The sequence below is a fragment of the Xenopus laevis genome, chromosome 6S, assembly GCF_017654675.1.
Source record: "Xenopus laevis strain J_2021 chromosome 6S, Xenopus_laevis_v10.1, whole genome shotgun sequence".
NCBI classification, from domain to species: Eukaryota; Metazoa; Chordata; class Amphibia; order Anura; family Pipidae; genus Xenopus; species Xenopus laevis.
The window spans coordinates 43,109,779-43,136,060 of record NC_054382.1 but is presented as its reverse complement, the minus strand read 5'-3'; the positions used below and the strand labels follow the sequence as shown (position 1 = coordinate 43,136,060).

At 38.2% G+C, this 26,282-nt stretch overlaps 1 protein-coding gene across 1 annotated transcript in view; it reads left to right on the top strand.

Annotated features, from left to right (window-relative positions):
* Positions 1 to 26,282, top strand: part of topaz1.S (testis and ovary specific PAZ domain containing 1 S homeolog) — a 102,488-nt gene that overhangs the window by 40,784 nt on the left and 35,422 nt on the right. The window contains exons 5-6 of the mRNA XM_018269306.2: positions 15,065 to 17,150; positions 23,144 to 23,211. Of these exons, the coding sequence (XP_018124795.1) occupies positions 15,190 to 17,150; positions 23,144 to 23,211 (2,029 nt within the window). The 5' untranslated portion in view covers positions 15,065 to 15,189. The remainder of the gene's footprint in view (positions 1 to 15,064; positions 17,151 to 23,143; positions 23,212 to 26,282) is intronic.

Here is a 26,282-nt window from a genome sequence, read left to right as displayed (position 1 = left end):
TGGAAGAAATGGGCTTTGCCCTCGCAGAGACCCTTAATTTTGTAGGGTATAGCATAGAGTATTGTAATCCAACCTCTCTAAGGCGACGTTTGACTCCCATGAATTGTTGACGTTGCTTTCGAAGCTCATTTGAAAAATACAGATATAACAATAATATGTGAATTTTCGTATGCAAGCTCCCCTTTCTGCCTTGCTGCTGCCAAGGCCGCATCCCTGTCCCTGAAGTTTAACAGGCGAGCTATAATAGGCCTAGCTGGAGCCCCAGGCGGAGGTGGCATAGCAGGGATGCGGTGTGCTTGCTCAATAATAAAGGCCGAAGAGAAAATATCAGGGCCAAGTTAGTTTTTGAGCCAATTTTCAAGGAATTTTGTGGCATCCGATCCTTCTAATCTCTCAGGGAAGCCCACAAATCTGATGTTATTCCTTCTTAAACGATTTTCCAAATCGTCAGATTTAGCTTCAGCTGCCTCTAGTCTGCGATGGAGATTATCCATACGCTCCGGTATTGGATTACAGGTGTCCTCCAGATCACTTACGCGATGTTCAACTTCGCTAGTCCGTTCCCGGACCGTCTGGAGGTCCTGCCGCAGGATTGCAAAGTCAACCCTCAGTTCCTCAACCTTCGCCATTGTTGCTGCGTGACAGGTTTGTATAGTGGATTGCAAAATTGATACAACCTCTGCTAGCGCTAAGTCATCCGTTTCAGGAGCCTCCTTTGGCCTGCGAGGATCTGCCGATTGAGGCGAAGTAGTTTGCGCTAAGGCTTCAGTTGGGGTCTCCTCTAATGTTTCCGCTGATACAGTTCTTAGGTTGCTCCCGGTGGTTAGTGATAGTCCATAGACAGTTTCAGTGCTATCAATATCAGGATATTGTCCGGATAAAGTGGTTAGACAACGGAGCTAAAGGTACGTGCGTCTGATCACATAGCTAGTTGGCCACGCCCCCCACTGGGAATATGTTGATGCTATATAAATGAAAGCTAATAATAATAAGTCACTATATTGATCTGCCAGACAGGGCCGGAACTAGGGTTGCCCCCTGGCCAGTAAAAATTATGGTTGATCCCAATGTAAATAACAGGGGAAAAAAAGATAAATATATATTTTTTTCAAGAAAAGGTGGCAACCATAGCCGGAACTTGTGATAGGCAGAAGAGGACAGGCCTAGGGTGCAAAGGTAAAGGGGTGCCAAGCACGTACCTCTTCTTCCTGGCTGGCCCTAGTTCCTGAAGAAATGGGCCGAGACAGAACTCCTGCCTCTTCCTCCTGGCCCGCACAGAAAGCCTGTCTCCACTCCTTGTGCATATTACTCTGAGACCAAGCACGCTCTGACACGCACATGCCAGTGCAAACTGTTCACACACCAATGCAAACATGCACACATGCAGGAGAAGTGCAGCTTGGGGAGAGTGCTCTGCCTGGGGCGCACTGATTTACTTGCCCGGGCTCTGCTGCCAGAATAAACCAGACTTAAATATAATTGTATGTAGTGTTGCCCTTCAATACCAACTGCATATTAGATCCAAACTCATATGTCAAATTAGCATTTAATTTAGATGCATGCTGTAGACTGAACTGATTTATGTGCAGCCATGAACCATGCATTTAAGGGGCATATTTATCAAGGGTCGAATTTCGAATTTGAAAAACTTCGAAATTCGAATTCAAAAAGACCAAACGAAATTAAGTCAAAGTTTTTTTCCGTTTTCGATCGAATAGGTCTGTATTCGGCCGAATTCAAATCGTACGAATCGAATTAATAGCGCATTCGATCGAATTAGATTAGTTTTTCAATAAAAAACCGTAGATTTTTCAAAGTCCACCAATTGACTCCAAATAGGGTTGCCACCTTTTAAAAAAAAATTTACCGGCCAGTGGTGGGGCCGGAAAATAAAGGGGATGGACGTGACGCAAAAAGGGGCGGAGCTGATGAGGCGCCCCACTAAAGGGATGGAGCCACGGTGTAGGTCATCGCCCAAAGCCAACAAAAATGTAAGTTTTCATCGGCGGGCAAGGGATTTTCTAAATGGTATTACAAATTAGCGGCAGCTGCATTGCCGGTAAATTTGTAATACCGGCCCCGGCAGGTGTTTTACCGGCTATTTTTACACTAACACCAAATAGGTTCTAGGAGGTCCCCCATAGGCTAAAATTCGGCACGTTTTAGATGGTGACTGGTCGAAGTAAAATTTTTAAAAAGACAGTACATGATAAATTTCAATATTCGAATTTTCGAAAATCCACCTCGACCTTTGATAAATCTGCCCCGAAATGTATTGTTAATTAGCCATGAAGCGTGTGGATTCAATATGTGCTGGTTATAAAGGGGTCATTTGGTTACGTTAACGGTATGGTGGGTTTCATAATCAAGTGAGGGCAAGTGCACTAAACTGATGGTCTGCCCCAAACTCAATCCTTTTGAAAAAAGCTGTAAGGCAGTTTGAAGGCCAAATCTGACCTTTGAGTTGTGGTTGTGGGGGTGGTATTATTTTATACAAGTACCACCTACTCTTGAGAGTCTTGGTGGGTTCAAAAACAAAATAGCTAACCCGAAAGGTGTGCCTTAATTTGAACAGGCAGAAACCTTAACATGAAGGAAACATCATGAAAACATATCCAGGCAGCACAGCAGCCAGTAATAAAACTGATAGTTTATATGGCAAATCAAAGGTGTAAAGACTATAACATTTCAGAATTGAATCTATTACGAGACATAAACTAAAACAATATCCCTGTCTCCGCTTTATACTCTATTCTTGGCCTAACACTAATTTTCCCTCACAGTACAGAACGTGCGTCACGCTACGTCATCAACGTGAGATCAGCGTAGTAGGCCGCGCGGGCGGAGCTGAATCGTGTGACTTCCGGATACGCGCCAAAAGTGGGTGTTGCTGTAGGACACTGGTTGCGGAATTCCATAGTTGAGAATTACGAAATGGGAGATCAATCGATTTAATGAATGTGTAATACACACGTTACTGGATTCCTGAATATGCAGGGGGATGTGTAATTTGTTCAGGACGCAGAGATACAAGGCTTTAGAGGAAGTTCAGCTTGATGCTTGTTTTTATTGCGTTATTATACTGACTTTTATAGTGTGTCGCTAGATCCTTATTATTTCATTAGTTCTGCTTTCTTTCTGGGTTTGTGGTTTTATCTCTGGGTCTGGGGTCTGACTCAAACCTACGTGGTGAGTTAGTTCTATGAGCAGTCCCTAACATACACACTTTGTATTACATTTGTTTTTGGGGTTGTATCTGCTCTGTAGGCTTTTGCATCATCATCATAATAATAATTGTGTAAAGTGATTTCACCAGAGTGCAAATGTGTGTTTCCTTGGCAAGCATTTAGCTTGATGTTTACTTTGGGATTCTTTTAATTTTCTCTTGTCCTTGTATGTATCTACAGGCTTATTTTGCCATTCATTTTTTCCAGAGGTAGTTTGTAGCTGGAAAAAAAATCTATAAAAAACAAAAATAATTGGGCCTAGTAAGTGATTTTTCTTTTCCTTAATTTTACACTCAAGGAAAACAATGAAGCCGATTCCACCCAACCAGTCTGAATCCAGCACAGTTGCAGAGGTTTGTGATGAGGTTGATACTGAAAGAAATGGTTCAGTTCTTATCAGTCCTGCACTTTCTCTGCATTATCCCTCTGAAGCTATTGATCAGGCTGGTGGGGTAAAGAATCTGCCAGGTAGAAACCCAAAGGCTTTAGAAAGTGTTGTGATTGAGTCTAGTGGAAGCAAAGTGGTGTCTAGAGAATCTGACTGTATCAGAATGAATGATACAGGGACAGAAAAATTAGCACTTTCAGAGCCTGTTCTTGCCTGTAATGACTCTGGAGGAAGTATTATTAATGCTTCAAGCTTGCAACCTTGTCAAAGCTGTCTGAAAAGACAAACCAGAAAGAAGGCAACTAAAAAAGAAAAGTGTGAGAGTTTAGTACTAAATCAGGATTCAGCAAATATAAAGTGTAAGGATACAGTTCCAGCTAATATTAAGAGTATGTGCAATCCTGCTCATTTGCTACATAGACAGATAAGAGGAAAGAAAGCAAAAACCGAGAAGGAAGATGTAAGTAGTGTAGGAGAAACACAAGGATGTTTGAAACGAATAGGAAAGCAAAGAGGAAGGACACCAAAATCCGAGCAGAATTTTGTGTGTAGCAAGGGAGAGACTCAGGAACGTGTACAAATAATAGGAAAGAAAAGAGGAAGGAGACCAAAATCTGAGCAGAATGTTGTGTGTAGCAAGGGAGAGGTTCAGGAATGTGTACAAATAATAGGAAAGAAAAGAGGAAGGAGACCAAAATCTGAGCAGAATGTTGTGTGTAGCAAGGGAGTGGCTCAGGAACGTGTACAAATAATAGGAAAGAAAAGAGGAAGGAGACCAAAATCTGAGCAGAAAGTTGTGTGTAGCAATGGAGTGGCTCAGGAACGTGTACAAATAATAGGAAAGAAAAGAGGAAGGAGGCCAAAATCTGGGCAGAATGTTGTGTGTAGCCAGGGAGGGACTCAGGAACGTGTACAAATAATAGGAAAGAAAAGAGGAAGGAGACCAAAATCTGGGCAGAATGTTGTGTGTAGCAAGGAAGAGGTTCAGGAACGTGTACAAATAACAGGAAAGAAAAGAGGAAGGAGGCCAAAAACGGAGAAAACTGTGTGTGGCATAGGTGAGACTCCACAGTGTGTTGAATTAATAGAAAAGAGGAGGAAGCTAAAAACTGAGAACAATGTGAGTTGCTCAGGAGAGACACTGAAATGTCTTAATAAAATAGGAATGAAAAGAGGGGGGAAACAGAAAACTTTGCAGAAAGTTGTGAGCGGTGAAGGAGAATCGCAGAGATGTGTAAAAGTAACAAGCATAAGAAGGAAAGCAAAAACTAAGCATGAAGCTGTGCATGGCACAGGAGAGGCCCAGGCATCTGAAAAACCAGTAATAAAGGAAAAAAGGAGAAAGCTGGGAAATGTTGGTGGTAAAAATAAAATTGGTGCTGGGTGTTATACAGAGCTAGATAAAATGCCTACCCTTCATGTCAGGGTACAGAGATTGTCATTTGAAAATGCCCCCCAGGTTGCACATCTGAGGAGTGTGCCACTTCTGGAGTATAGGCAGAAATGTGGGGCAACAAAAACAGAAGAGAGAAAGGATGCTACAGATGTCACCTGCTTAAAAAAGAATCGCAGGAGTTCTAGTAAGACACTTTATCTGTTTAGATGTTTGTTATTAAACATGTTTAGATTTTTAACCCAATATTTAAATTATACCCTTTTTCTTTTTCTCATATTGATTTTCAAGGAAACTGGGAGGGGCTACAGGAAGGGAGGAGGGAAATTTGAAAATCTACCGCATCTTTATACAACTAACACATTAAAAAAATACACTTTTGTTATGTGTGAGTTGTGTAATGGTTTACTAAATCGATCACTATAGCAGGTCTTGCAATGCAGTCATAAATCTATGGGCAACAGTTTACAATCTATTTTGCTATTTTTGAAAGTTGGGTAGTGTACAGGAGGCAGGGAGTTGTAGTTCTCTATGCGTTAGAGTGTTGAAACCTGTCCATTTCTAAGTTGAGGTTATAAAAAGTACATTTACACTAGATTTATTTTTTTTGGTTACATACAAGACTACCTCTGCAGTTTTTAAAAGTTGCCAGCAATGGAGTCTGTGTCATGGCAAAGTAATACCGCTCCAGCAAGAGAGCTGGTAACCATAGCTTTTTAATATGGAATGTTATATAAGCAATGATATCTAGTAAGGATGCACCAAATCCAGGATTCGGTTCAGGATTCTGCCTTTTTCAGCAGGATTCGGCCGAACCGAACCTGAATCCTAATTTGCATATGTAAATTGTGGGGAGAGCGGGATTTTACGTGACTTTTTTTTTACAAAACAAGGAAGTAAACCAATTTTTTCCACTTTTTCCTTTCCTGCCCCTAATTTGCATATGCAAATTCGGTTCGGTATTCGGCCGAATCTTCCAAGATGGATTCGGGGATTCGGCCGAATCCGAAATAGTGGATTCATTGCATCCCTAATATCCAGTAAGGAAATAGTTAACTGTCCTGTTTGTTTATATAGCAACAGCATTTTCCTTGATGTTCTTCTACAGTACTTTTAATAAATGCATATATTAATTGTCACAGTCAATGTGAGATTTAAAGTGCTAATTATAGTTTTTTATTGGCTATATTCTGCACAAAGTTTGCATTTCATGGATTGGTAGCAAGGGTTCTGTTCCAGAGTAGAAGTCTGTAACTTATACAGGAGGGGTGGTAGTAGCTTTCTCAACTAATTCAGAATAGCACTGAAGCTATAGAAGGCTTTAGAAAACATAAGGTAAAGGTTCATAGGGATGCACTGAATCCAGGATTCGGACAGGTTTCGGCCTTTTTCAGCAGTATTCGGATTCGGCTGAACTGAATCCTAATTAGCATATGCAAATTAGGGACGGGGAGGTAAATTGCATAACTGTTTGACACAAAACAAGCAAGTAAAAAATGTTTTGCACTTGCATTTGCAAATTAGGATTCGGTTCCATATTCGGCCGAATCTTTCGCGAAGGATTTGTGGGCTGAATCCATTATACACTATTCTACATCACATCAACATATTTACTGATGTGTTTAGTTATGCTACAGTGATAGAATGAGCATTTATCCCCTGAAAAATATGGGGAAGGAACTTTTCATTTTTTTTAGGAAAAGTAAAATCACTGAGTGGGGGTACCAAATTGTTTGCATCTAAATTAAATGAGGCTAACCCTATAATACATTGCAGTAGTATTGCTGGTAACCGGCTCACATGTGAGCAGCTATAGCTCTTTGGCCTAATGAACATCTGGGAATTTAAACAAATTACATTATTCCTGAAATGAATATGATTTCAAAAACAAATGGATGGACTTGCTGTCATATCCTAGCAGTGCAGTAGAATGTGAGTTCTTACAGTCCGATCCAACATTGCTGCTGTGGGCCAACGTTATGGCAAGTTTGTAAACTTGGTCCAGTGATATAAGTCAGATCTCATAGGAACTGGCAATGCAATGCATATCAAAGTATTAATTGGTGTCACTAGAGAGGGGCCTTGTGCACTTCGATCCCCATCCTCCCATCCACTTCCCATCCCAACCTCTGCCTATAGGGGCAGATATAAACATTGAACAAAAAAGTATATTTATTCCAGAATGCTTAGTTAGAATTTTGTATTCTTATCCTTTTTAAACTACACTGACACCTTATTCAGTGCCTGTGCTCGGTGCTCTGCATTTTATTTCTGCACTGATAATATATATTCCAGTTTTCTTTGCTGTGTATTCCGATAATTGTTTTCTTAAACTCAGCATATCCAGTAAATGCTTAATATTTATGCTGCAATGTATAGATTTAATCTAAAGCTTTATTATTTGATTTGGATATGCATTTTAAGTAGTGTGGTGGGAACAGTCTTGCCCACTTATGTGGCTACGATTAAAGGGTATATTTGAATGGATTTATGACTTTGTTAAATAAGAATATTTGATGCTAATGTTTGGGATTGGTAACGAGTGGGAACAGCCTTCCTTTCCACAGGTGAAGTTGTCTCATGAATTTCTTGTGGAACCACTTATCAGTATATAGGTATTTTATTACCTGAGAATTACAAAATAATTTTGTTATTAAAGGGCACCTGTTGGCATAATATATTATTCCCAACCAAAGATGCGGGCTAACAGAGCATTCCCCCGCAGTCCGGCTGGAGTAACAGTACCTTTTTTTTTTTTAATCACAGCCCCCCCCCCCAGTGCTTGGACACTTACACCGCCAGAAACCAAGTTGAGGCATTCACTCATGCGTGTGCCCCAACACGGCTGCTTGAACGTTGAGCTCCCTCCAGGTGCGGATGGCCTAGCATGAGCGCTGGAATGCGGGCTTTGGTTGGGGATAATATATTTCACCAACAAGTGCCTTTTAAACCCCCATTTTTGTATACTAAACATAAGAATGAACTTACTGCACCACAAGCCTAATCAAACAAATGATGTATGCTTTGAAAGTTGGCCACAAGGGGCTGTCATCTTGTAACTTTGTTAAACATCTTTGCCTGACCCTGCACATGCTCAGTGTGGTCTGGGCTGCTTAGGGATCGTCATAAACAAAGCTGCTTGAGTTCTGCATGGCTGTTAAGTAAGGCGGGGGCTCCCCCTGCTGTTCATAAGTATGATTGTTTCCCTGCTCAGCAGTTAGGGACCATCTGACAATTCCTATCCACAGCAGTAAATGAAGGGAGAATTTCACTGCATACATTCAGGTTTCTTATAAAAACGGTAGATATTTTTTAATTAAAGTATATTGGAGATAGGTTTCTTTTTCATTAAAGAAATTAAAAATGGGATTTTATTTTTTTGCCTTTCCTTGTCCTTTAAGAGACTTCTGTCAATTCATTAAAGGGTTTACAGTGAAACTGCAATGTTACATCCCCTGACCTTGTTTTCCTGCATTTTAGATTGTGGTCTGACCAATATATAATACAAAATACATTTCTTTGTTGTTTATTTACATTTCATTTTTTTTCTCTCTGGTCCCCTGAAAACATCAAATGGGGCTTCTGTGGTATGTGTATATATTAATATAGAGTAGTTGCTGGTTTCCTTAGTAGTTTAGTCAGTAGAAAGTTATAACCATAAAGTTCTCCATACTAACTGAGATACCTGCAATTTGCTGTTGCATTGATAATTTTGCTCTCTTCTTGGAAAAGGATGTTCCCTGACATGTTTTGTATTTGGCGAAACACATTGAAGGCACAGTATATTGTTCTAATTAGGACATATCAACATTAGTTATTTATTGTTCTGAGGCTTATGCCAGATGTGGATGAAACTCAGCCTGCTGAAAAATACAGGCCACAAATTAGCCCCTATGTTGGCACTAGCATCCTGTCCTGCCTGGACAGGATGCTAATGCCAGTGTAGAAGCTCATTCTCCTGTCTGTGTATTTCAGCAGTCCAATGTTCAGCCTTGTCTGGCATTAGTGTAAAAATTAAAACTAGCTAAAAAGATAGGATGGGCAAAATAAAAAAAAATGCTAATACTATTAATTAGTCAAAAATGTAATCTATAAAGGTTGGAGTGAATGGATGTCTAACAGAACAGAATACTACTTCCTGCTTTTCAGCACTCTAATTCTGAGTTAATCGGCAACTTCGACCACATGGGACATGGTACATAACTGTTCATTGAGTTTGCAACTGATCCTAAGCATGTAGCTCAGATTCAAGCAAACAGCTATGACCTATGTACCCCCCTCAAGTCACTGATTAGTTACTGCCTGGTAGCCAATCCGTGGAAACCAAGAGAACTGCAAAGCATGAAGTAGTGTTGTGGCTATTATGTTAGACATCCAGTCACTCCAGTCTTTATAGATTACATTTTTGGCTAACTAACTATATTGAAAACATCCTATCTATTTACCCAGTTTTTATTTTAATACTAATGCCAGACAAGGTTGAACATTGGCCTTTAAGTTAGCCATACACTATAAGATTTTTTTCCCTGACAATGATTGGAATAGGCACTGACTGGATGAGGCGAAGAGGATTAGTAGTCAGCACTCACCCTTAGGGAATAATGGACGGTGTGCAAGTCTGTGGTGGCCACCTCCACCTAGTCCGTAGATCCAATCAACAAATAGACAGCACCACACGTTTGTAGTATCTTTAAAAGGCCTTTAATAAAAAAGGGCTTAGTCCTCAAACAGAATTACAATAGCGACGTTTCAGGCACACAATCGCCTTTTCTCAAGCTGAGAAAAGGCGATTGTGCGCCTGAAGCGTCGCTATTGTAATTCTGTCTGAGGACTAAGCCCTTTTTTATTAAAGGCCTTTTAAAGATACTACAAACGTGTGGTGCTGTCTATTTGTTGATTGGATCTACTGACTGGATGAGGACCACATCAACTAGCCAATGCAGTCCTTGATCAGAGGTTAAAAGTAAAACTGCAGATTTTTGGCTAGATATCGATCGGGGAGACCCGATTGGCAGCTTACAGTAAATCTGCTCATGTATGGCCAACTTAAATGGGGCATAATTTGAAAATGAAGTCAAACTTTACTTCCTGGTCCCAGTGATTAATGTCAAACTCCCCAGTCCACTTATATGTGTATAAATATACCCCTCACTTCCCATAGTTTCAGTCTGTTATCCTTTTCGATAAAGAGCAGCTCATTATACAGAGGGCTTTTCAGTTTGACTTTTATCATTGGGACTAGGAAGTAGAATGTGGCTTGGGAATGTGGCAGGGGTACCCAAACTTTTATACCCATGAGCCACATTCAAATGTAAAAAAGAGTTGGGGAGCAACAAAAGCATGGAAAAGTTCCTGTTGGTACCAAATAAGGGCTGTGATTGGCTATTTGATAATCCCTATTCGCACAGGCAGCCTACAGTAGGCTCTATTTTGCAGTACACCTGGTTTTTATGCAACCAAAACTTTCCTCCATGCCAGTAATTAAAAAAAACAAAAACAAACTGGAAGCAAAATAAAGGGGTAGGTGAGCATAATGTTGCTCATCACTGGTTGGGGATCACTGCTTTAGGGCAAGGCCACACAAAGCGTATGACTTGCTTCTCTCTGCCTTCATTATTTAGGCAGCTGGAGAGAAGTGGATCTGCTCCTATATGCTATTTTTGCATTTTTAGGCAGGTACGGACCAGCTCCTATATGCTTCCAGATTTGACTATATTGCCAGGCTTTACCACAAGCCACAAACAAACGTTTATCTTTAGATGTATTACAGATGTATGTATAGATATGTATTTGAGTGTTCTTTATCAATATCTTGTATATACTGTATTATAGGATGCATAATCAAAAAGTATGTTACGTTACCCTGTAAAATAATTTTCATGTTGTCTGGACTAGCTTGGAAGGACAAATACAGATGAATCCAGAAGGGATTGTGCGTCTGACACATTGTAACCGAGAAAGCAAAACACACTAGGGGGCATATTTATCAAGGCTCGAATTTCGAATTGAAAAAACTTCGAAATTCAAAAAGACCAACTGAAATTAAGTCGAAGTTTTTTTTTGCCAAATAGATCAGTTTTTGATCGAATAGGTCTGTATTCGGCCGAATTCGAATCGAAGGAATATTGGAACAAAACTTCGATTTTCCGAAGTCCACCAATTGACTCCAAATAGGATCTAGGAGGTCTCCCATAGGCTAAAACAGCAATTCGTCAGGTTTTAGATGGTGAATGGTCAAAGTCGAATTTTTAAAGAGACAGTACATGATAAATTTCAATATTTTAATTTTAGAATTTTTTTCAAATTCAAATCGAATTTGGACTGTTCACTAGTTGAAGTACACAAAAAATTGATCGAAATTCGTTTTCTTTTCATTCGAAAATTCACCTCGACCTTTGATAAATCGGCCCCTAGTTGTTGTGCAGGGAGATGCGCTTTCCTGACCTTCAGCAAAGATAAGCGTTTAAATTAAAATAGACGCAATTTCAGTAATGGACACCAGGTGGTGCCTGTTCTAGTTTTTATATCTAAGCCACTTCTGTCTAGGTCACCTGTGAGAGGTAGCAGCACAACATAATACCCGATTATTTTCTGTTAAGACGCTTGGTATAATCCTAAATACATCAGTGGGATATCCATAGCGGAGGATTAGTTTTACGTGACTTGGTATATTAGCCCAAAGAGAGAGTTTTGGTAGCAGCCTTCATTGTCTTGTGATTAAGGGCACCAGTATAGCAGGTTGTGAGTCTGAACCTACTGAGCGGTTTTTCAGTATATTATATTGATGCCCTTATTCAATATAATATGCCATAACTAAGATCTAGGTGCCGATTTCAACTTTTTGTTGTACTGTAGGTTGTACTGTATGTGGTGCCATTGACCTTCTTTGTTATTAAAGTCAAGGAAATAAATTACTGCAGGTAGGAAATATGAACTGCATAGTATTCAAGTCCCTAACACTGCAGTACCTGCCTGTAAAGATGTAAGAGGTCATTTATGACCATATGTGTAGTGCAAGGTCCCAATTTTCTGCCCACTCAGATTTCTGTTTAAAATGTCATATGCTGCCCATTAATTAGCTAATTTCTCTTACGAGCTGAGACTGTGACATCACGTCTGGGTGGAAACCAGACTGGCAAATGCCAGAGAGGACGCTTACTTTAACGGCTGAACTACACAGTGCGGCTAGTTCCGATCCTACCTACACGCATGCGCCGAATATAATTTAAGTAATAGGAATGTCGGACCTAAAAGCTACATGCATCCAACATGACTCGAATGTCGGACGATGACACGTGCAGCGTTGGATTCGACAGTCGTGTCGCGTTGGATGCACGCAGCTTGTAGGTCCAACATTCCTATTACTTAAATTATACGCATGCGTCTCGTCCCATCCACTTCCTCTTATTGTGTCGGATCAGAACAAGCTGCGCCGTGTGTTTCACCCCTAAAATGTAAACAGACCATTAGCCAGTCCCTTTAAAACTCTAACTGAGGGATCTGTGATACTTGCGCTAATTCTTTTAGTAGTGTCAGTGCAGGTGGCAGCTTATTGGCAGGAAAACTTTTTAACAAATTAAATCTAGTGCCTTGAACATTCTTCTGAACCCACCACTTGCCTCCTGCCATTCAATAGTAAGTGCAGTCTGGTATACCCTTAGGCTGCTGCCACACAAGGTGAATAAACGGAGGCTGAGAATCTGCCTAGTATAATATTAGTCTTTGCCTCACTACCCAATTAAAGAAGCTCAGGTCAGGCTGTATACATTGTGGATTCAGGTTTGGAATTACAGCAGTAAGCCCAGAGTGCATCCAGAGCTGAAGCCTGCAGTTATCCCTTATCCTTCTGGCTTCTGCTGATAAACATGGACAATATTGAGAGGGCAGCTGAAGTTGGTGCAAAAACGCCAGCCCTGTGTGGCAGCTCAGAAGCGAAAGAAACCGCAACATCAAAAAAAGAGTATCAAAGTAATAACAATATAATACACAAAAGCCATGAATATCTTGTAAATAATATCATTATAAACGGTGACTAGTGATGTCATCAGTTATAAACGGTAAGTAGTGATGTAATTTTTGTCACATGACATTAAAACTTGTGTATTTTAATAAATAAAGTACCTCTTGTTGGAAAATATGAGGCTATTAGAAGTAACCTCTGAGTTCAATGACCTGTATAAAGCCTTCGACCTCATGCTTTTATATGGAACGCCTCGGTGACTTATAATATCCTTATATTTTACAATAGGGGGTACTTTATTCACTATATAATGTACTGTTGCCCAGCACTGGTAAAAGTTCTGTGTTTATTTCAGAAAATTTACTATAGTTTTATATAAACCCATGGGGGCAGCCATACAAGCTGTAGAAAAGACACAGGTCACAAAGCAGTTAACAGATAAGCCCTGTAGAATACAACTGTGTGTTATCTGTTATCTGTTGTGTATACTGTGCCTTTTCTTCTTTTCTTTGGCTGCCCCCATCTGCAGCTTGTTTATATAAACTATAGTGGTCTTTCTGAAGCTAACACAGAACTTTACCAGTGCAGGCCAACAGTATGTTATATTTTAATTACTTTGATACACTTAAAATTGTTGGTGTTACTGTTCCTTTAATTTACTACTGAAGTGAATCCTGGTTCTTTGGCTGAAAGTGATGGGGATTTGGTTTTGAGAACGCAATGCACCCAGGAGTGCCATGTTATCTGGGTGATAGTGAAACCCACAGGTCAGGCGTGTTCGGGCCGACTCCTGCACAAAATCCTCGGGACGCTACCTAGCGGTTCCAGCGCTGGAATTTATAGACTTCCGCCCCTTTTGTGACATCACTGCAGAGCGGCGCAGGTCTATAAATAGAGGACGGGTTAGGGTTGGGTGCGACTCGAGAAATTCTCGACCCGCATATAACTACTGGGCGATGAGGGCAATTATTTCTATCCAGTCTTTAAGAAAATAGTGTCCAGGGCTCAGCAGACAATTGAGAGCTGGGCATTTAAGCACAGGGGAACTTGGGGTGAGATTAGGGTTGCCACCCGGTCGGTATTTTACCGGCCTAGCTGGTAAAACACCTGCCAAGGCCGGGGCCGGTATTACAAATTTGTAATACCCTTAAAAAAAAAAAAACCTCAGCCCCCCCCAATCCCCTGTAAATGTATCTTTTGTCCTCCGTCTTTAAAGCTTCTGTGCCGTGGCCACGCCCCTTTGCCCCCCTTTGACGTCACACCCGCCCCTTTTTTGTTCCCGCCCCCAGTAAGAAAATTAGGAAAAGGTGGCAACCCTAGGTGAGCTATATGTTGCAAGGGCCAATTTTAGGGCATAGGATGTTGATACTGTATAGGTTGACTATATAGGTGTGTTTGTAGCAGTAGCAGCTCTCTCCTCAGTGCTTGCTCTCCCAACCCCCGCCTAATGGTATCTTTGGAAGAGATCATGCTAAATAAAGAGAAAAGCAGGTATGGTCTTTCTTCCCCCAAAGATAATATATATATTTTTTTATTTAGTTAGTATTGACGCATAGACACTGCCTTGACGGGGCGCAGCAGCTTATGCATACTTTGTACAAATTTTGTAACTAAAAGTGTCTCTTTTTACTAAATGTTACTTTTAAGTTGTGCAAAAATAAGTTTTCCCTGGGGGCTATATACTGTAGTGCTGCGGTTAAGTTGTGAAGTATGTATTACAATACACACCTATGTGCACCCAATAAAAAGGGATGAGCTGCATTTTTTTATATTCTATGCATATGTCTGTATGTGTGTGTGTGTGTATATATATATATATATCTATATATATATATATAGATATATATATATATATTCCTTGATAAAGGCCCTAATGTAGGCCAAAACATTGTATACGCATGTTTCAATAAAGAAGTTTGATTTACAATATAAAGAGTGCGAGTCCTTCTGAGCCCTTATCAAATTTGTAAAAAATAATTATTTTTGATCTAATGCAGGGGAAAAGATTTTTGATCAAATGCCGTAGAAAATATTCAGCATTGTTGCATTTGTCTATGAAAATTGGATATTCATTTTCCTTTGTTTTTGTTTTCTAGGACAGCCAAAACTCTGTGGATTCCATTGTTGTGTTTCAGAGCAAAGGAGGAAACAACAGAGTACACAGCAGAAAGCTTTATGTTCTACGCACAACTGTTATCTCACTATTACAGATCAATCGCACATGGTAAATGGAATAAAGTGCATGCAAAATCCATTGCTTGAAGGAGCAAAAAATACAGAAAGTAAATGTTCATATAGTTGTTCCCAGTCTTTAACATTTCTAAATCCTGTAGTAAAATTACATAACTGCAGCAACATGAAGAGGCTTATACGTTGCACAAATCTGAGGGTAAGCAGTACCAAAACTGAGAATACATGTCCTTCAGCAACAGTAAAAGAACTTGATCTTCAGAAACAATTACCATGTCCTGTTAACACTGTAAATTCAATTGTCAGTACAGATTCTACTATTGAAGGTAATAATTCCAAAAAACTGCAATCTATTACCAATGGATTGGCAAATAGGAAAATTAAAAGAATATTAAAGGTAAAGTGGGACTTTGGAAAAAAAACAAAGAATTCTACAACATGCCCTAATGAACATACCCAAGCTGATTCTGCAGCGTCTGTCAAACAGAAAACTGAAGACTTAAAGCATAGTTCTAATTGTTCAATCAACACAGAACCATCAGATCCTTGCATTGGTACCTTGGAAAGGAATATTGAGGAGATGAACAATAATAAAAGTGACTCTGTAAATTGGAATATGATGGAAACTCTTTATGATCAAAGCACAAGTCAAAACAAAAATGAAAGTTATGTTTGCCCTCCAGAAGTATGCAGGACTACACAATTACCACTTATTGTATCAAAGTATAAAAGAAATGATAGGGAATCCCTTGACTTGGAGTGTTCCGCACTTATCAGAACGTCTGTAAATGAGCCAGTGGTTGGTGGATTTTCAGAAGAAGATGTTAACTTTGTAAATAATCATATAAATGAGAATGTGGAGGAATGCAAAACCTGTTCCTGTCAGAGAACTATTCCGTTTACTGGAAAAACCATATGGAAATGTTCTTGTGCAAGGACGTGTGTATGGGCTTTCCCAAGGAAAAGAGCTTCTCCTTTAACAAGTACAGATATACTTGGACTTGACTCAGAATGGTCTCTTACCCCTTATCCCAGTGATATAAATACTTTATTTCAGAGTAATGAAGCAGAAACATTGCAGAGTATAATTGATGATACTGACAGTGAAGGGATATGTAAAAAACCAAAGTTAGATTTTATATCAGAAAAAAACACTCTTGATATTAAAGGTATTAATAATGAAGGGTTACCTCGCCATCATTCAGAAACTCCTGAACTACCAAATACTGTAATTGAGGAGGTATTTAACATCACTGAAAATATGCACTCGCTAGATGAAGAAAACATCTATGAAAATTTCGATAGTTGGACATGTAGTTCAACTAGTATTCAAAATACCATTAATATTCTTACTCAACCACTTCTTGATGATGAAAATGTTACCAGTTTATCTTCTGCCACTTTTTCTGAAATGGAACCTTTTTTACAAACATTTGATGACATGGCACCGAGCAGTTCTTTTGAAAACTCTGAACCAAGTGTTTATTCCAGTGCCAGCTCCATGGAGCCTGAGTGTTTTCTCCTGTCAGAGACTGTGCAAAAAAGTATACATGTGTCTCCAATACATGAATGTTTAGACAATGAAAAAGAAAACCATAATGATGAGGAAGAGTTATCCTTTTTTGATTGTATGCATGAAACTGCAAACGATAACACTTGTCTAAGTGAGGAACATTCCACCAAACAGCTTGATAATATTGTTGACCCATTAGATGATTCAAATTCAAGTGATTTGGCATTAACGCGTGTCAAATCTCCAAAGAAAAGCAAGCTCATGGAATTCAGAAGTAATTCAGATGTGATGAAAGCTTATGAAGATGATGTGCTGTTTATAGATGTTATTCCAGATGATCCAGATCTTTTTGGGAATCTTAAAGAACCTTATAAAAGTCCAGCTTATAATGCTGACAACAGTGAAACCAATAAACAGAATTATCTGAGTGCATTAATGTGTAATCTACTGGAACAGGAGAACGCACAAATCATTGAAAGGTATTTTGTAAGAATATGGTTAGCTGGCACAACATGTCTGGCTTGCAATTTTTGATACTTTGTTTTGTTCCTTAGTGATCCCTGCTTGATCGGGTTATTGGATGCCTATGCCTATGAATGGCAACTGGCTGCATTTAGAATTGTAAGGGTATTTTTCTGCTTTTGAGATTGAGTTAATAAAGCAGTCAAAAAAAACCAGTAATGAGTCTTAAGGGTGTACAAAAAACAGATAATTTTTCGCCAGCAAATATATAGTCTTTGCAGAATCTGCATGCAGTTAACTTAAATAAACAGAGGAATTGGTTTTATAGATATATATATATACATATCGTGGCGGACTTTCAAACATAGCAACCAATCAGAACTTTTCAATCATCATCTAGCATTGGTAAAATGCTTAAAGCTAATTGCCGACTAGTTTATATTGGCAGTTGAACTTGAGCAATCTAGGACCTATTTGTAAATGAGCTCTAGCATTTCTTAGTATACCCACTGGAAAAATGGAATGTGAAAATGGAACAAAATTATAGCCAGTTTATATGACAACAGGGGACGAGAGGCACCCCTCACAGTGAATTAAAACTCTACATTTTTGTCCATGGGCTTCTGTACTGGCCCTAGCTAAAAACAAGCAGAGAGGCACTTTCCACTCTATACCTAGCACTGTTTGGTGCTTGCTTATGTACAGTGAAATAAAATAGAAAATTTTACTCTACTGCGCATGACCTAGACAAGGACACCTGTGAACATGTTAAAAGGCACCTTTCATCAATTTGTTTCCTGTTACATCACAGGACAGTACAGTAGTACACCCATTTTACATTTTTCAGGCGACCAGAAAAAAAATGCTGTAATATCAGGGAAATGTATTATGCATTCTATGTATTGGTGGGCCCCCAAAAAGCATGCAGAAAAGGCATAAACAAAGGATTTAAAATTTGAGGTTTCACTGTTGTTGAGTAGGTGTTCACCCCTAGAAAATCAGCACACAAGCACATTTTTTCCCTTTCATTTAATAACCTGGTCCTGGTAGATTTATTTGTTATTGGTATAGCTGTGCTATCTTGTCTGCTGTTTGAATGGTCTTTTGCAGCAGCTCTGACTTTGCATGTTTAATACTTTTCCATCTATTGAATTGACATATGTGCTGCTCATCTTTTTAGTTGAAGCCACTGCAAAAATATAAGTGCATATGATTATTATTTAGGAAGTATTAAACATGGGTATTTTTGTACACAGAAATTCAACTTCAGATCATTTCTTTTTTTCTTCTACATTTTCGAACATTTTTATCAAAAATTGAATACTGGAATGGGAGCTAGGGACCTGGGTTTTTACGGATAAGGGGTCTTTCCTTAATTTGGATCTTCATAACCTAAGTCAGCTAAAAAATAATTTAAACATTAAATAAATCCAATAGGATCATTTTTTAAAAATGCTAATTATATCATTATAATTGGGTTTATGGGAGATGGTCTTTCCTTAATTTGGAACTTTCTGGATAACTGATTCTATACTACAGATTAATTATTTTCTTATATGGCACATTATCTTGTTTCTTGTTGAGCTTGTTTAAAGGAGAAAAAAAGACTAAATCACTGGGGGGGGGGGCTGTTAAGGCATCTGGTGGATTTTATGAAGAAGTGGGGAACTAGCCTGTAGTAGGGAGTAAGCAACTTAGTTCACTTGAAGGTGTCTATCTGCCGCTCACAGTGATTTATCTTTAGTTCTCTTACAATGATCTAAAAAAAAAAAACTCATAATGGTTTGGTGACCGATCTTCTCTCTAAGCTGTCAAATTTTAAATGCTTAGTGCACAATTAATTGTGGTGTGCACACTAAATTTTGTACTTATTCTGACTCACCTGCTTTGCTTTTCAACAAAAATACCTTCAAGGGAACTCCGATATTCTGAAAAATTGGCTTTGCTTAGCTCAAAATATAAAGCTTGAAAAATTACTACTGCATAATAAATACCTAAAACAGCTGTACGTTATAACAGAAATTGATTTTAAACTATGTATGTGCTCAGAGGGGGTTATCAATTTAAACTACAATATACAGTGGTGCTTGAAAGTTTGAACCCTTTAAAATGTTTATATTTTTATATGAATGTTATCTGACATCTGTTTTTCAAACAAGTCCTAGAAGTATGTAAAGAAAACCTAGTTAAAGAAATGAAACAAAAATGATTATATTTGGTTATGCATTTATTGAAAAAGAATTATCCAATAACATATCTGCATGTGGCAAAAGTAGATGAATTCTTAAGATTATCATATAATTTGAAGGTGAAATCAGAGGCTGGTGGTTTCAGTCAATGTGATGACAATCGGGTATTAGTGAGAGACCATGTTTTATTTAAAGAACGGGATCTTGCAAAGCCTGATCATACACACATTTGTGGATGTGTATCATGGCTTGAACAAAGGAGGTGTCTGGAGAAAAAAACATACTGCATTTCAGCATAAGAACATTATCCCATCTGTGAAACTGGTGGTGGGATTGTTTTGTTTTAGGCCTGGGTGGTTTGCAATCATTGATGAACAATGAGTTTTGAACTAAACCAGAGAATTCTAAAGGAAAATGTCAAGACATCTGTCTGTGAACTTAATCTCAAGAGACAGTGAGTCATGCAGCAAGACAACCATCCTAAACACATTTACTAAAGAATGGTTAAAGAAGAATAAAGTGAAGTCCTGACCTTAATCCAACTGAAATGTTGCGGAAAGACCTAAAGCGAGCAGTTCATGCGAGGAAACCTACCAACATCCAAGAGCTGAAGCTGTTATCGATAGAGGAATGGGCTACAATTCCTCCACGTTGATGTACAGAACTGATCAACAGTTCCCGCAAACATTTCTGCACAAGGGGTCACACCGAATCTGAGTGAAAGTAGTTGAATACTGATTCACTTACGAGAATGAAGCCCAGCTACTTTTACAAATAAACGCAGCTTTGCAACTAGGTCAGGTTATTATTATGGTTGACTTTAATTATCCAGACATTGACTGGGGTAATGGGGTTGCCAAGACAGGAAAAGCTAACAGGTTTGTAGATATGCTGAATGACAACTTTTTATTTCAGCTCGTTCAAGAACCAAATAGGAGTCAGTCTCTTTTTGAATCTTGTAATAACTAACAGTACCGAATTTGTCTCTACCATTTAACCATCATAACATGGTCTCATTTGTTTATGTTTATGTTGCAGAAACCACTCTATAAGGGAACAACTAAAAAACTATATTTTTTGACGTGCAAATTTGACAGTAAAAGAGCATCTCTCCAACATATTAAGTGGAAAATGCTTTTCACAGGGTGAAACACAGAACAAAAATGGGGCATTTTTAAAAAGCTTAAGGACGTTGTTGCAAAACAAAACCTTTGTGGTTTAATAGAAGTGTTAGTGTTGAGGTGGGTAAGAAAAGACATGCTTTTAAGGCTTTCAAGTTAGCTTGGACAGCTGAAACATTTTATCTGGTACAAGGAGGCCAATAAATCATACAAAAAAACTAAAATTGATATGGAAAAGGGTATTGCAGTAAAAAGAATTAAAATTATTTTTTAAATATGTAAATAGTAAAATAATGAAGCAGGAAGGGGTGGGACCCTTAATATCAGCGGGGGGGGGGGTCAGCTGCTTGATGAGAAGAGAAAAAAGCAGACATTCTGAACTCCTGTTTTTCCTCTACACAAATGTGGAACCAGTTAATGAAGGTTTCCTTCTTAAGTGTCCCAATCCTAGTAATACAACTAATGCTGCATGGTTCACGCATGAGGAAATTCAAAAGAGACTAGAAAATGTTAAGATAAACAAAAGTCCAGGACCAGATTATATTCATCCCAGGGTACTTAGAAAGCTTGGCTCTGTGATTGCCAAGCTGCTTTACTTAATTTTTCAGGATTCATTGAGGTCTGGTACGGTGTGGAGAGACTAGCGTATTGCTTATATGGTGCCGCTTTCAAAAAGGGATCCCGTTCTCAGCCTCAAAACTATAGGCCGGTTAGACATCAGTGGTAGTAAAGCTCTTCGAAGGGGTATTAAGGGATATGATACTTGACTTCATTGGATATCATAATACTATGAGTTTGTTCTAGCATAGTTTTATGCATAATAGATCTTGCCAAACTAACTTAATTTCCCTTTATGACAAGGTGAGCAGGGACCTCAATTTTTTGGGAAGGCAGTGGATGTGATCTACGTAGACTTTGCTAAAACATTTGATACAGTGCCACACAGAAGGTTACTGATTAAATTAAGGAATGTTGACCTGGAACATAGTACCTGGATAGAGAACTGACTAAAAGATAGATTACAAAGAGTGGTGGTAAATGGAACATTTTCTAATTGGACCACTGTTGCTAGTGGAATACCGCATGGCTCTGTACTTGGTCCTTTAATTTTCAACTTATTAATGACCTGGAGGTGGACATTGAAAGTACTGTTTCTATTATTGCTGATGATACTAAATTGTGCAGAACTATAGGTTCCATGCAGAATGCTGCCACTTTACAGAGGAATTTGATTCAATTTGAAAACTGGGCAGCAAACTGGAAAATGAGGTTCAGTGTTAATAAATGCAAGGTTATGCACTTTGGCAAAAATTATATAAGTTATACACTAAATGGCAGTGTGTTGGGAATTTCCTTAAATGACAAGGATCTTGGGGTTTTTGTAGATAACAAGTTGTCTAATTATGGGCAGTGTCTGTGGCTAATAAAGTAAATAAAGTTCTGTCTTGCAAAAAAAAAAGGGCATTAACTCAAGGGATGAAAACATAATTATGCCTCTTTATAGGTCCCTGGTAAGGCCTCATCTGGATTATGCAGTGCAGTTTTGGACTCCAGTCCTTGAAAGGGATATAAATGAGCTGGAGAGAGTACAGAGATGTGCAACTAAACTGGTTAGATGGATGGAAGGCTTAAATTATAATGGTAAACTGTCAAGGTTGGGGTTGTTTTCTCTGGGGAAAAAAAGATGCGTGACAGGGGACATGAATACACTTTATGAGTATATTAGAGGACATTATAGACAAATAGCAGGGGACCTTTTTACCCATTAAGAGAATCACGGCAGCAGAGGCCACACCCCTGCAGATTAGAGGAAAAGAACTTTCATTTGAAGCAGTGTAGGTGGTTCTTCACAGTGAGGTTGTGGAATGCACTGCTGGATGATGTTGTGATGGCTGATTCTGTTAATGCCTTTATGAGTGGCTTGGATGATTTCTTAGACAAGCATAATATCCAAGGCTATTGTGATACTAAAATCTATAGTTATTGTATTATTGAGTGTATATAGTTTATGTGAGTACATGGAGGGGTCAGTGTGTGTATGTATGGATTCTGAGAGGTTGAACTTGATGGACTTTCTCAACCCTATGTAACTTACTTTTGCCATATGCAGATATTTTATTGAATATTTTTTTTCAATAAATACACAAACAAATATAATATATATTTGCTTCATTAGGTTTTCTTCTACTTTAAGGACTTGTTTGAAAGTCAGATGATGTTTCAGGCCACATTCATATGAAAATATAGAAAATTGTAAAGGGTTACAAACTTTTAAGCACCACTATACATACAAAAAAGGAGAAAGAATATTGCCTTTTTTAAAATTTCAAAACTCATTCTTCTTGTGTTCAAGATAAGTCCTATTAATTAAGTTATACTTTCAAATGTTATTAAACTGAATCTGTAATTGTGTAGTAGTTAACGAATAAAGTGCATTCATAGCCTCTTCATGTATCGAATAGACATATCACACAATCTCTGACCAGCCTTCACTCAGGTAACTGTAAAGTCCCCTAAAATTAATTAAATATTGCTTTAGTGTATTTATTATAAATATTATTCTTAACGGTTGTCCACTGAAAGGACTATATGTTATGAAAAAAATAGTAGAGCATATCTGTTACCTAAAATACATTCATAGAAATAAATGTAGCAGTATTTTTTCTCAGCTAGATAATGTTATTTATTGTAACCTTGCAGCAAAAATGATGTCATTACTGAGAAAAATCAAGAAGAAAGAAGTACATGTTTTGCGGAAGTAATCACTGGTAAGAATCTAAATATCTTCATATAGAGCTGTATTCTCTGGAAATGTAATTGCAGTTATGTACTGCTAAGTGAAACTTTCCCATTTTGGTTTGTCTAAAAAATTCAAAATTTCACGAAAATTCGTTTTCAGCCAGTGGGTAGAAAATGACATTGCAGTTAAGGCTTTTTTTTTTTATCTCTTCAATAACATATAGTTTGCCATACCTTGTTCTAGAAGGTCTTTTCCACTTTGCTATAGCTAATAGAAAAAAGGGTCTGCTTTTGAATATGTTATCAACGTCTGTACCTTAGCTGTAGGAGTAATGATATCTTGATAGCAGCCTTCATGAAAATACGTATTTCCTTCATGAAAATCTGAAGGATGATCTTGCTGTTTGGGATCTTCTCTCACTTTTCAGAAATCCTGTGTGTTGCAGAGCTATTACAGTGTGCTGCTGTCTCTCAAATCTCTGCATCTTCAGTCTTATCTTTCACAGTAGAGGTGCCAGTGCAACTGGCAGCAACTTGTCTTACTCTTGAGTTGTAAAGGTGCAGTAGGTTGCTGATATACTTCTGTATTGTGGCTAGAGCAGTCTTCTTCTCAAGAACTGCCCCAATAAGTCTAACGTTTCAGCTTGGGTCCAAGGTGGGAGTACCCTTAGGCAAAGAGTCCTTATTCCCAAGTAACTTCAAACCCAAATTCTTGTTCTTCTTTCAGTTTCACATCTTTATAAAACCATTTTCTGTTAAGCCTTCCTAAACTCTGGTGTAGTGGGGGAATTTTCTACAGAACTTTGAAGAGTGTCTTTGGTCCCCAAAGATAGAGAAAAGCTAAGCAAGTGCATGTACTGCACCAAGAACCCACAGAAATATGTAAGCCTGTGTCCTCTTTCAGCCCCATGAGAAAAAGGCTTTGAATATTAAAAAATCGGTTCCATATTCCCATCCCTGGACCTCGGTATAGTCTACTGTGGAATTCCATATTATTGGCAAACTACACAGCAGCGCATTTTGGGCAAAAATAAAACGTATCATAATTTTAGTTTGTATAGAATAATACTTTTTAGACTCACTATCAATAGAATTGTATACAATGTAGCATTCAGTAGTACAACCTGGCCTTATGTTATTGAAGCAACAATATTGGCAGGCTGTGACAAAAGAGCAAATTTGTCCATACAAGTGATTCCTACAGATATGCCTTTTAGTATGGTTTAGAGTCAAGAGTGAGTTTGTGATTTCATCCATATATGTTTGTACAGTAAACAGTGAAACTAAACAACGTTCCTCTAGGACCATGGTGCTACACACAACATAGATGTACCGGACAACAGACAAAAAGTGCAAGTGCAAAAATATGCAACTCCTGCAAGACAGGACAGCATAGTGCAGGGCCAGGACAAGACAGTGTAATATGTTAAGTAAATAATGCTAAACATCAGACATGATGGGTGTATCATTGTGATATGATATTAGTAAAAACATGATAAAGAACATGATAAAGTGCAGATGTGCTCATAGAGAACAATTGTATCCAATAGCTATACAATGGTGTACAGTGGCAAACCTCAAAAGCATTCTCATAATGTTATCTAAGACCCCTTGCTTTGCCCATGTGCCCCCTTTTATGATCAAAATAGTTTGTGTATCTTTGCCATTAATTTGAAAATGAAATGCTTTGCAATGCAGAGTTATTTTTCAAAAAGTATTCAGTTATTTTAACCTCAGAAAAGTGCCTAGTACCTTAGTCTGTGTTTTAATATAATACAAGTATGGAACCTATTATGCAGAAGGCTTGGGACCTGGGGTTTTCCAGATAACAGATCTTCAATAATTTGGATCTTCATAACTAAAATCTACTAGAAAATCATGTAAACATTGAATAATCGGCTGGTTTCTAATAAGGATTAATTATATCTTAGTTTGGATAAAGTGCAAGGTACTGTTTTATTATTACAGAGAAAAGCAAAATCATTAAAAAATTTGGTTTATTTGAATAAAGTAGAGTCTATGGGAGATGGCCTTTCCGTAATTCAGAGCTTTCTGGATAAAAGGTTTCTGGATAATGGATCCCATACCTGTAATTACAGTTTTTCGGTAGTAGAGTATAGGGAGAGCACCACAATTAGAAGTAGCTGAAAAGTGACCCTATCGACTCTTACAGCAATAAAATGTGGCAAACTATCACTTGATTGTGCTTGCAAATGAACCTGCAGGCAAATACAGTGGAATCAACCTGGCCAAAAGTGTCCGGTGTCATTCCTCTAAGGTTTTTTTTTTTTAAATATGTATGTTGTTACCTTTCAGATACAAGATACAGCTGGAGATGTATTTTTCAATGTAAAGCCAATTAATTAGTAATTCATTCCTGCTTCATTTGTAAACCTGTTTCATTGATGTTGAACAGATGCAGTTTTTCTAAACAAGTTTTGTTGTGTGTTGAAAAATGGGTTGTTGTGTGAAACAGTCAGTTTACCCTTGACTTTGGACTGGGTGATTGTTTTTTTGTGTCTAGGATTTTCAGTTCTTTCAAAAAGTTCAACTTTAAAGTTAGAACTTTAGTGAAGAAAATTAGCTCTTCCTGCTATGACAAAAAGAACACAACTAGACTAATAGAGAACTGTTCTTTGATCACATGATACTATTACATCATGTGAGGGATGATATTATGTCCCCAAAATGATAAGTGAGACAGAAAATCCTGCTTTGCTAAGGACCAGTAGCAACTAATACTACCTTAATTAATGAAGTTCAAACAATAATAAAGATAATCTGCTGGGTTTTCTGTAATTAATTTATTTCAGTAAACTTAAGTTTCATTATTTTAATGGTACCATAAAAAATGTACAGTGTTTTTAAAATATGTATATATATTTATTTTGATTCTCAGCTCTCCCTTTTTGGCAACCTGTGGCTGCTTCACATAACACACTTAAATAGAAGCTGCAGCTATGAAGCATTATTAAGCTCATTAAGCTATATAAAATGATGCAAGATTCCACATGCAAACGAATGGGGGAAAAAAGACGTGCATTAGTGATTAATTGCCATGCTCCCCTTACAGTGTGTTAGATGACACCCACCAAGAAAC